The sequence below is a fragment of the Eucyclogobius newberryi genome, unplaced genomic scaffold (genome assembly GCF_026437365.1).
Source record: "Eucyclogobius newberryi isolate DKJ021-1_F unplaced genomic scaffold, fEucNew1.0.hap1 SCAF_10, whole genome shotgun sequence".
NCBI lineage: Eukaryota > Metazoa > Chordata > Actinopteri > Gobiiformes > Gobiidae > Eucyclogobius > Eucyclogobius newberryi.
The window spans coordinates 38,151,945-38,163,094 of NW_027315724.1; the positions used below are offsets into that span (position 1 = coordinate 38,151,945).

General features: G+C 49.5%; 2 protein-coding genes across 2 annotated transcripts; both read right to left on the reverse strand.

The window, feature by feature from the left end:
* Positions 1–721: 721 nt before the first annotated feature.
* Positions 722–2,695, reverse strand: LOC140370165 (olfactory receptor 52L1-like). The gene is made up of 2 exons (XM_072457189.1): positions 2,313–2,695; positions 722–1,337 (listed from the first exon to the last, which is right to left on the reverse strand). The coding sequence occupies exons 1-2, from the start codon at positions 2,693–2,695 to the stop codon at positions 722–724; spliced, it is 999 nt and encodes a 332-aa protein (XP_072313290.1).
* Positions 2,696–9,786: 7,091 nt separating this feature from the next.
* LOC140370175 (olfactory receptor 52K1-like) lies at positions 9,787–10,704 on the reverse strand. The gene has a single exon (XM_072457201.1). It carries the CDS (start codon positions 10,702–10,704, stop codon positions 9,787–9,789), a length of 918 nt encoding a protein of 305 aa, XP_072313302.1.
* Between the last annotated feature and the right edge of the window lie 446 nt (positions 10,705–11,150).

The following is an 11,150-nucleotide window of genomic DNA, read 5'->3' on the forward strand; positions in this document are numbered from 1 at the left end:
ACTTGAGGTCCTGGGTGATGGTGGGCCCTCACTTGAGGTCCTGGGTGATGGTGGGCCCTCACTTGAGGTCCTGGGTGATGGTGGGCCCTCACTTGAGGTCCTGGGTGATGGTGGGCCCTCACTTGAGGTCCTGGGTGATGGTGGGCCCTCACTGCTGCTATTTCCAAAATAAGATAAACATAAACTCGAGCTTTGTAGATCAGAACTATATAAAAAAGCACAAAAGGTCTTCTGGAAAGAATATTTTTTCCAATTATTGTTTTTTATCCTGTTCGCATACAAATAGTGACAATCTTTGAATGTTTATATGTGACATATTATGTTCATGAAAAGTCTTGAAATGAACATTAAAGTGCTTATGACAGGTTTAACATGATTATCTTAACATTTTACATAAAGGTTGACATTTTGGTGATAGTTATAGTACTTCCTGGTTGGAGCAGCAGATGTGACACAGGGATATGTAATTCCACAGCTGTTACCTGGCAACCGTATAGTAAAAAAGGGCTAAAATCCATATAAATGACACAACAGATATGATTTGACAATAACAATACCCGATAACACCTTAATTTTCGAAAACAAATGCTTAAAACAACAGTAAAAGTGTCAGTTGCTGTAAATTGTCCATGTGACGACACAGAACAGGTTCTATCCCACCAAACCAAATAATGATAGAACAAATATGAGAAGTGTCATGTGAGTCATGTGCTCTTGAAACCTAGTTGGAGCCTGAGTGTCTGAGGGTGGGCGTGGTCCGAGGACACGCCTTGATGCTGGAGACTTTAAGAGCCCCGTTCCAGACCCGGTGGACCGGGCCAAACACTCGGCCGAATCCCTGCCGGATCTCGCTGGTGCGGACACCGTAGATGACGGGGTTGATGGACGCAGGCAGCAGGATGTAGACCAGGCCCATGAGCGTGTTCAGGTCCGAGGCCAGGCCCAGGTTCATGGTGTCGGACAGGAAGGCCACGGTGCCCACCAGGTAGAAGACCAGCAGCACCATCAGGTGAGTCCCACAGGTGTGCAGGGCCTTCCAGCGGTCCTCCCCCGCACGGTGCACCACAAACAGGATCCGAAGGTACGACAGAATGATGACGGGGATGTCCAGGCCAACGAAGCACACGATCACAGCCACGCCCGCTGCCTGACTGGGCCCGGTGTCGCCGCAGCCCAAGTGCACCAGCGCCATGTGGTCGCAGTACAAGTGCTGTATCACCCGACTGCCACAGAAGTCCAGGGACCCAGCCAGGGCCACCAGGACCCCCATAACAGAGCCGCTCCGGAGCAGAGTGAAGAGGGACAGGGCCAGGAAGAAAGAGCCGTCCATCAGCTGCCTGAAGACACAGCGAGGAATATGAATATTGTTAATCATTTGTCTGATGCTAAAGGAGTAAACTGTGTCTAAAGGTTATTTATTGCAGAATGAGCTAATATTTCTCAAAATGGAGAGCATTTCTATTGAATAATATTTGAGGATCTGTACTTTACTTAAGTCATATATTAGTTGAGTACTTATTACTTTGACTCCACATTTGACATAAATATAATATTTTCTACCTCATTACAAAATACTGTTCAGATGTGTACCAGGGCGGGGCAGATCTCACCTGTACCTGAGCGGGGCAGAGCTCACCTGTACTTGAGCGGGGCAGAGCTCACCTGTACCCGGGCGGGGCAGAGCTCACCTGTACCCGGGCGGGGAAGAGCTCACCTGTACTTGAGCGGGGCAGAGCTCACCTGTACTTGAGCGGGGCAAAGCTCACCTGTACTTGAGCGGGGCAGAGCTCACCTGTACCCGGGCGGGGCAGAGCTCACCTGTACTTGAGCGGGGCAGAGCTCACCTGTACCCGGGCGGGGCAGAGCTCACCTGTACTTGAGCGGGGCAGAGCTCACCTGTACCCGGGTGGGGCAGAGCTCACCTGTACTTGAGCGGGGCAGAGCTCACCTGTACTTGAGCGGGGCAAAGCTCACCTGTACTTGAGCGGGGCAGAGCTCACCTGTACTTGAGCGGGGCAGAGCTCACCTGTATTTGAGCGGGGCAGAGCTCACCTGTACCCGGGCGGGGAAGAGCTCACCTGTACTTGAGCGGGGCAGAGCTCACCTGTACCCGGGCAGGGAAGAGCTCACCTGTACCCGGGCAGGGAAGAGCTCACCTGTACCCGGGCGGGGCAGAGCTCACCTGTACTTGAGCGGGGCAGAGCTCACCTGTACTTGAGCGGGGCAGAGCTCACCTGTACCCGGGCGGGGCAGAGCTCACCTGTACTTGAGCGGGGCAGAGCTCACCTGTACCCGGGCAGGGAAGAGCTCACCTGTACTTGAGCGGGTGGCAGATGGCGGCGTAGCGGTCCAGTGCCATGGCGAGCAGAAGCGTAGACTCCAGTGATGACAGGAAGTGCGTGAGGAACATCTGCGTCAGGCACTCTGTCAGTGACATGCTGTGATCGGGGCTCAGCAGGACCAGAAGGGCGTTTGGGACGATCACCAATGTTGAGAGCAGGTCCACAACGCACAGCGCCCCCACCAGGATGTACATGGGACTCCACAGAGCCTCCACTCGTGTCAGAACCAGCAGGAGGCAGCCATTTGCCAGCATCACATGTGCAAAGACCAACGCCAGGGATAGAGCGATGAGGCTACGCTGCCACGGCGGGAACGGGAACGCCAAGAACCAGAAATCTGACTGGTTCAACATCCTGCTGCTCCTACAGGCGTGGAGGAGTACTGCAGCGAGGTCAGCATCTTTTACAGAACGTGTCCTGACTGAGGAGGAGGAGGGAAAAACAGGAATGTGCAGAAGAGTTATTTAGATCATTTTCAACAAACATACAAACCATAAAGTACACACAAAGTAATTAGAAAGGAAACCAGAGAAAAACAAATACACAAAAAATACAATAAAAAAGGCAAAAACACACATTATAGCGGGAGAAAGGGCAACATGTCACGGTAACAAACACACAATTATCTGACAGAGGAAATAAAAACTAAATTAATCTTTTTGGTGTTCAAAATAATACACTTTTAAAGGAAAAGGATTTATATTAAACAAAGGCGGTCAGCGCTCTTGCCTCCCAAGAAGGAGCTCATGGGTTCAATTCCTGGACCAGACCAACGTCACATGATCTCTCTGGGTGGAGTCTGCATGTTCTCCCTGTGTTAACGTGGATTCTCTCCGGGTTCTTCGGCTCCTCCCACCGTCCAAAGACATGGATGTGTTCGGTAAGATTGGTGACTCTAAATTGGCCCTAGTGATTGAATGTGAGAGTGAACTGTCTGTAATGTCTATGTCTCTGTGTTGACCCTGTGACGACTTGGCCACTGTCCAGGATGTACCCCGCCTAAGGCCCGAAGTCACTGGGATAGGCTCCAGTCACCCGCGACCCCGAAAGGGAACAAGCGGTAGAAAATGGATGGATGGAATAGATTCCCATTTTATTGGGGCCCTCCCCTTCTCCGGCTCCTCCCACTGTCCAAACATGTGCATGTCTTTGACAAAAATGGGCATCTCTAAACTTAGCCCTTGTGAATGAATGTGAGAGTGAATGTCTCTGTCTGTGCGACGAGCAGACCCCTGACCTCCAGTCACCTGCGACCCCTAAAGGGAACAAGTGGGAGAAAATGAATGAGTTTAATTAGGCCCGAGCGCCACAAGCTGGCGAGAGGCCTATTAGTCCCGTAAGGCCGTGCAAAGCCACTTTACATCCCACTTTACATTGGGATGACGACCGCGAAGCCTTGGCCTTGGCGCTAAGTAGCACACGAATACGTTCCCCATCTCTTGCATGTTCCGTGCATATAAGCATGTAATGCAAAAATTGAACATTATTACTGTATAGAGGGCCAAAAACACAAAGTGGGCAGAGCCCACTCAAAATTAACAAAAGTACCCGTCAGTGACCAGGGACCCACACCATGAGGTAGGAAAGCGCGAGCGCTTTCCGAAAATGTATAGTTTATGATATTTGAAAAATGGGAAACATTGTTTTCGCATCGGAATATTATTCTTTCTTTCTTCTCGGGACCAAAACCCCTATTTTTCACCCAGTGAACATTGACGAAAAGTCAAAAAAATTTGCACACCTCTAAAAATCGTGCCTCTCTACATTCTGGCTATTTCCCTTTTCTAAAATAAAAAAAATGTGCGCATCAGCGCCCCCAAATGTACCAAAAATGCATCGAGAGATAGGAAATGACCCCAAAAAAATCTGATCGTAGAATCATGAAATTTGGCGCAGAGGTAGATGGTGACAAGAGAAGTAAAAAATATTATTACGGCAACGCCGTCCACCCAACCAAATGTCGGCCATATTTGTTCAAAAATGGCTAAGCATGACTCGGGAGTTTTTCCAAACGTCGTACTTTTACGAACTCCTCCCAGGGCGTTGGCCCTAAAAAGCTGAAATTTGGTTAAAATGGTGGAGTGGGACATCAAAAGTTATTCAAATTACATTGATACCCCTCACGGTCTCTGTGCGGCGAAGCCGCAAACTGTAGCTAGAATTTCAGAAATCTCCCAAATTTAAAATTTCTGCCGTTTGCGCAGATAAAGTCCGAATTGCTTCAAATTAGAATCAGTTGTTAAACTCTTTGCCCTAAACCTACTTGAAGTGAAATAAATTTATTTGGCGCTACAGCGCCCCCTACAGATTTTATATGGAGGTTAAATGTTTAGTTTTGCGAAATTATATGAAATTTGACACACAACTCAATTTTAGCATCCCCATCAAAAAAGTCAATGAGACCCATGTCATAATTGTTATGGCGTTGCCGTAGCGATGACCAAAACCTCCCATGTTATTCCAATGGGGAAATCGCCAGAACATGTTTACACTTTAGACTTTCACAAACTCCTCCCAGGGCGTTAGACATATTAACCTGAAATTTGGTGAGACTCATCTTCAGGGGTAAAAGTTATCCACATTTTTATTCAAAGAGTCACGGTGTCTGTGCGGCAAAGCCGCACATTTTGCCAAGAATTTTAAATAAAATTGCTTTTTGATGTTAAAACAAAGGGGAGAAGATGTGACAGCGTCACAGATTCAGCAGTAGGCATAATAAAAGGACAATTGGGGCGCGTTAGCGCCCCCTCCTCTTGCGGCATGGCGGCGGCGTGGCGGCAGGGTAGCGAGGGGCTATCATTGCCGCTTGCGGCTATATTTCAATTTACTTTTGTAACGCCCCAAATCGGTTGTTGCCTCGAGGAGCGAGAATGAAAAACAGATGAAACTATGTTCATATGGACTTACAAGTGTTTCCAGTAATAAACAGATAATTATTATAAACTGAAAACAACAGAAGTCATGTTCAAAAGTGTTATCACAGTACTGTAGATGTCATAAGTTCCATAGAGATGAGAAAATGCCATAAAACAAGTTAAAATACATTTTAAAAAGTCAATATAGACTAAATGAAATAACGAAATGAAAACACAACAGTAAAACAATTATAACAACATCAATATAACAGAAAGTTCACATGAAAAAAAGTAATTAAACGTTTTCAAATCTACTGAAAGAGTCTTTCTCACCGTTCTCGCCGTTCGTGTCTCGTCTGGTCGTCTTTAACGATCTTCTCTCCAGTCGTATTTAAAGAATCGTCCTGCGGGAGAATCCTACTCTCTGATTGGACCACGGATTAATTATGTTAAAGGATCATTAAATGTGTCTTTGTCCTTTGGGTCGAGTTTGGGAAATCTGACTTTCAACTCGCAACAAGTAAATGAGCTGTTTCTAATGATCAAGCAAGCGACAAAAGAGAACTGCTCCTGCTGCTGCTGCTGCTGCTGCTGCTGCTGCTCCTGTTGCTCCTGCTGCTGCTGCTGCTGCTGCTGCTGCTGCTGCTGCTGCTGCTGCTGCTGCTCCTGCTCCTGCTGCTGCTGCTGCTGCTGCTGCTGCTGCTCCTGTTGCTCCTGCTGCTGCTGCTGCTGCTGCTGCTGCTGCTGCTGCTGCTGTTGCTCCTGCTGCTGCTCCTGCTCCTGTTGCTCCTGCTGCTGCTCCTGCTCCTGTTGCTCCTGCTGCTGCTCCTTCTTCTGCTGCTCCTGCTTCTTCTGCCCCTGCTGCTTAATGTAACTTAATTCTAGCTTTTTAGAATCTTCTACCATCCAAAAGTCTCGAGGGCAATGATTTCGTTTGCAGTTTACTGTTCATTTCTATTCTACTTTCTCTCTGCTCTGTGCTCTCTGCTGCCCCCTGTGGTCACTGCTCTGTGCTCTCTGCTGCCCCCTGTGGTCACTGTGATTGGCCCTCTGCTGCAGGTGATCTCCTCTCTCTTCCAATCACGTGACCTCAGAGCCAATCATCTGCATCGTCTTTAACAAAAGGACAAGAGTTATGACCAATGACCAGGTTTGGAAGTGACTCAATAAATGTGCCAAAAATACATATCGAGAATTGACATTTTTAGTAACTGTATTTCGGTACAATTTCTCCTTCATTTGGTGGTTCAGAATACAGTTACTTTCCTAAAGTTAAAGGAATGGTGGCAGAATTTACCTCTCCATAGCCTGGCACCAAAATACATGTGTGCCATATGAACCATCTCGACCTCCTGCTGGTGCCAGAGTCAGGACTAAACATGGACCGGCCTCCTGCTGGTGCCAGAGTCAGGACTAAACATGGAGCGGCCTCCTGCTGGTGCCAGAGTCAGGACTAAACATGGACCGGCCTCCTGCTGGTGCCAGAGTCAGGACTAAACATGGAGCGGCCTCCTGCTGGTGCCAGAGTCAGGACTAAACATGGACCGGCCTCCTGCTGGTGCCAGAGTCAGGACTAAACATGGAGCGGCCTCCTGCTGGTGCCAGAGTCAGGACTAAACATGGACCGGCCTCCTGCTGGTGCCAGAGTCAGGACTAAACATGGAGCGGCCTCCTGCTGGTGCCAGAGTCAGGACCAAACATGGACCGGCCTCCTGCTGGTGCCAGAGTCAGGACTAAACATGGACCGGCCTCCTGCTGGTGCCAGAGTCAGGACTAAACATGGAGCGGCCTCCTGCTGGTGCCATAGTCAGGACTAAACATGGAGCGGCCTCCTGCTGGTGCCAGAGTCAGGACTAAACATGGACCGGCCTCCTGCTGGTGCCAGAGTCAGGACTAAACATGGAGCGGCCTCCTGCTGGTGCCAGAGTCAGGACTAAACATGGACCGGCCTCCTGCTGGTGCCAGAGTCAGGACTAAACATGGAGCGGCCTCCTGCTGGTGCCAGAGTCAGGACTAAACATGGACCGGCCTCCTGCTGGTGCCAGAGTCAGGACTAAACATGGCCTCCTGCTGGTGCCAGAGTCAGGACTAAACATGGCCTCCTGCTGGTGCCAGAGACAGGACTAAACATGGAGCGGCCTCCTGCTGGTGCCAGAGTCAGGACTAAACATGGACCGGCCTCCTGCTGGTGCCAGAGTCAGGAATAAACATGGAGCGGCCTCCTGCTGGTGCCAGAGTCAGGACTAAACATGGACCGGCCTCCTGCTGGTGCCAGAGTCAGGACTAAACATGGAGCGGCCTCCTGCTGGTGCCAGAGTCAGGACTAAACATGGACCGGCCTCCTGCTGGTGCCAGAGTCAGGACTAAACATGGAGCGGCCTCCTGCTGGTGCCAGAGTCAGGACCAAACATGGACCGGCCTCCTGCTGGTGCCAGAGTCAGGACTAAACATGGACCGGCCTCCTGCTGGTGCCAGAGTCAGGACTAAACATGGAGCGGCCTCCTGCTGGTGCCATAGTCAGGACTAAACATGGAGCGGCCTCCTGCTGGTGCCAGAGTCAGGACTAAACATGGACCGGCCTCCTGCTGGTGCCAGAGTCAGGACTAAACATGGAGCGGCCTCCTGCTGGTGCCAGAGTCAGGACTAAACATGGACCGGCCTCCTGCTGGTGCCAGAGTCAGGACTAAACATGGAGCGGCCTCCTGCTGGTGCCAGAGTCAGGACCAAACATGGACCGGCCTCCTGCTGGTGCCAGAGTCAGGACTAAACATGGAGCGGCCTCCTGCTGGTGCCAGAGTCAGGACTAAACATGGAGCGGCCTCCTGCTGGTGCCAGAGTCAGGACTAAACATGGAGCGGCCTCCTGCTGGTGCCAGAGTCAGGACTAAACATGGAGCGGCCTCCTGCTGGTGCCAGAGTCAGGACTAAACATGGAGCGGCCTCCTGCTGGTGCCAGAGTCAGGACTAAACATGGAGCGGCCTCCTGCTGGTGCCAGAGTCAGGACTAAACATGGAGCGGCCTCCTGCTGGTGCCAGAGTCAGGACTAAACATGGAGCGGCCTCCTGCTGGTGCCAGAGTCAGGACTAAACATGGAGCGGCCTCCTGCTGGTGCCAGAGTCAGGACTAAACATGGAGCGGCCTCCTGCTGGTGCCAGAGTCAGGACTAAACATGGAGCGGCCTCCTGCTGGTGCCAGAGTCAGGACTAAACATGGACCGGCCTCCTGCTGGTGCCAGAGTCAGGACTAAACATGGACCGGCCTCCTGCTGGTGCCAGTTCTATGGGGCAAAGGTCTGGAATAGCATATAGGCCCCGCCCCCGGCTGTGTTTAAATCTAAGCTAATTACTGAAATACTACCTGTTTTTTAATATTTTAAATACCACATTCATTTGTTCTTGTGTTTTATGTATTTATTTTGACATGCACTGTTTTATATTCTTATAAACTGCATGGCGTTTTTTTTTTTTTTTTTTTTTTTTAAATGTGCCTTAACATTGTAAAGCACTTTGAATTGCGCTTTGTACAAATTGTGCTATACAAATACATTTGATATATGGATTCAGTCACCGGCGACCCCGAAAGGGAACAAGCGGTAGAAAATGGATGGATTGATTCTTCCCATGACTCAAAGGGACACAACTCGGTGACATTTGTAATTTGCGGCATTTATGGATAAAAGATGACGGCGGGTGGTTAAAAGCTGGCCTGATGTAATGAAAAGAGGACGAGATCGAGACGTCTCCATGGTAACGCAAGCGAAACATGGCTCCCTCTGCTGTACCAGATGAGCTAGTGCAGTGATGAAACAACTCTGAGATCACGTTGGACTTCAAATAGTTTTCTAGAGATTTTATTGACACTTTTGAGTTCACTTTATTATTCATTAGGGCTTTATAAGAAAACAAATATGATCGTGGGTTGGAGCAAACTGTTGTTTTAGACCGAACCGTCTGCACAGCTGGATCCTGCCACGAGCGGCACGTTCACCCTCATATCTTGGCTTCGGTTCCTGCGCTCGGCCTGTTGGTGTGGAATTTGTTTGTTCTTCTCGTGTCTGGTGGATTTCCTCTATGATACACCAGTTTCCCCCCGTCAAACAAGCACAGTACGGCCAATTCTCCAGCTCGCTGATTCTGACCAAGGCCAGCTCAAGATCTGGAGGTGTGTCTCCAGGCGCTGCTCCTGACAGGTTGAACGCCAACGACAGGATTAAATGCAGAGGGGACATTAAATGATACCTTAAAAGTACATATTGGAGGAGGGCCTGCTACCTGCTTCTATCATGGAGATCTCATTGCTTTGCCTGGAATGTTCCATACTATGGCATTAAATGTATCGTCCTACATTTATCGCATCAAGTTGCATCGGAAACATTCTTACTGAGAGTGGGGTCGCGTGTCCAGAGAGCTGACCAGTAACTTATCTCCATTGAAGTTAAATCAGGAACATTTCAGGCAAAGCAATAACGTTGCTCATGGAGATTTGCAGATGGCAGAAAAGTGATATACAGTAGTGCAACTTTCACTACATCAGAGGAACGACGTGAGGGAAGCGTGTAATGAGCACGTCTCCAGCTTATCTTTGTCGAGTTAAAACACAGATCTTAACATATGTTCAATCTGTTTTCGTATCTCCTGAGTCCGGATCCCGAAGGCCAGTGGTGTGGTGGTGCTGGGCAGGAACAGGTAGAGGGCGCTGCAGAGCAGGCGAGCTGTGTGTGGCAGTTGGTGCTGGACGCGGTATGAGATGAAGGCCACAAGGATCACAGTCAAAGACATGGAAATGACAATGATGTGCGTCACCACAGTATTTGCTGCTTTGGTGGCGATGCGGCCGCTCAGAGCTGTTGCCAGGACGACCACATATGACGTGGCAATGAGGATGAAGTCCAAGACCGGAACCAGGCCAATGGCGAGGAGTCCCAGAGCTGAGTTCAGAGATGTGTCTCCACAGGCCAGCCTCACCACTGCCATGTGCTCACAGAAACAGTTCAGCAGCACAGAGTCACAGAAGTGTAGTTTACCAGCCAGAACCACCAGCCCTGAGACCAGAACCACGTTCCTCAGCACGAGAGGAACCGCCACACCCAACAACAGCCTCCCAGACATCCTGGCACTGTACCGCAGCGGATGCACCACCGCCAAACACCTGTCCAGAGCCATCCACAGCAGGACGGTGGACTGGAAGGCTCCCAGGAGGTGGACAACGAACATCTGCAGCAGACAGCCACCGAGAGACATCTGCGTCCAGCCCAACAGGAAGCTCAGCAGGAGCGGGGACAGGGCCAGGAGAGGCAGTGCCCCATCTACACATGCCAACCCAGCGATCAGGAGGTACATGGGGGAGTGCAGACTACGGCGCCGCGCGATCACAAACACCAACAGGAAGTTCGCCCCCAAAGACAGAAAGTAGAAGAGAGAGAAGGGCAAGAAGAGAAGAGGACGCAGACGACCCAGCTCCAGGAAACAGCTGAACTCAAAGACAGTGTGAGAGCTGACGTTTGCCATGGCGCCAGCAGGAGGCGCACTTCAGTGAACTCGAGTACAGACAGTGCAACAGAACTGTCTATCCAATATTTACATTGTTTAGAACATTTACACCATAAACTCATCCCGACAGTCGCCACAGACGATCCTGAAGGACATTTCTTAAACCTGAGACTAGAAAGTTGATTTACAGAAGTAAATCTAGAAAACTTAGATACACAATATAAGGCCTGAGCGTCCAATAAACACAGTTATTAAAAAACAACAACAGAAACAGTATAACAAGTGGTAACAATATTTTGTGATGTTATTGCAGCAGATTATGAAAAATAACTATCGTGGCTCTGTACAAATAATGTACCTCTGAGAACAACAGAGCAATCGTGCCATAATCTGTCCTCAACAATATTGTATCAAATAAAAGGCTATTGTTTTTGACTCTCTTTTTATACGAGCCTTGAATCATT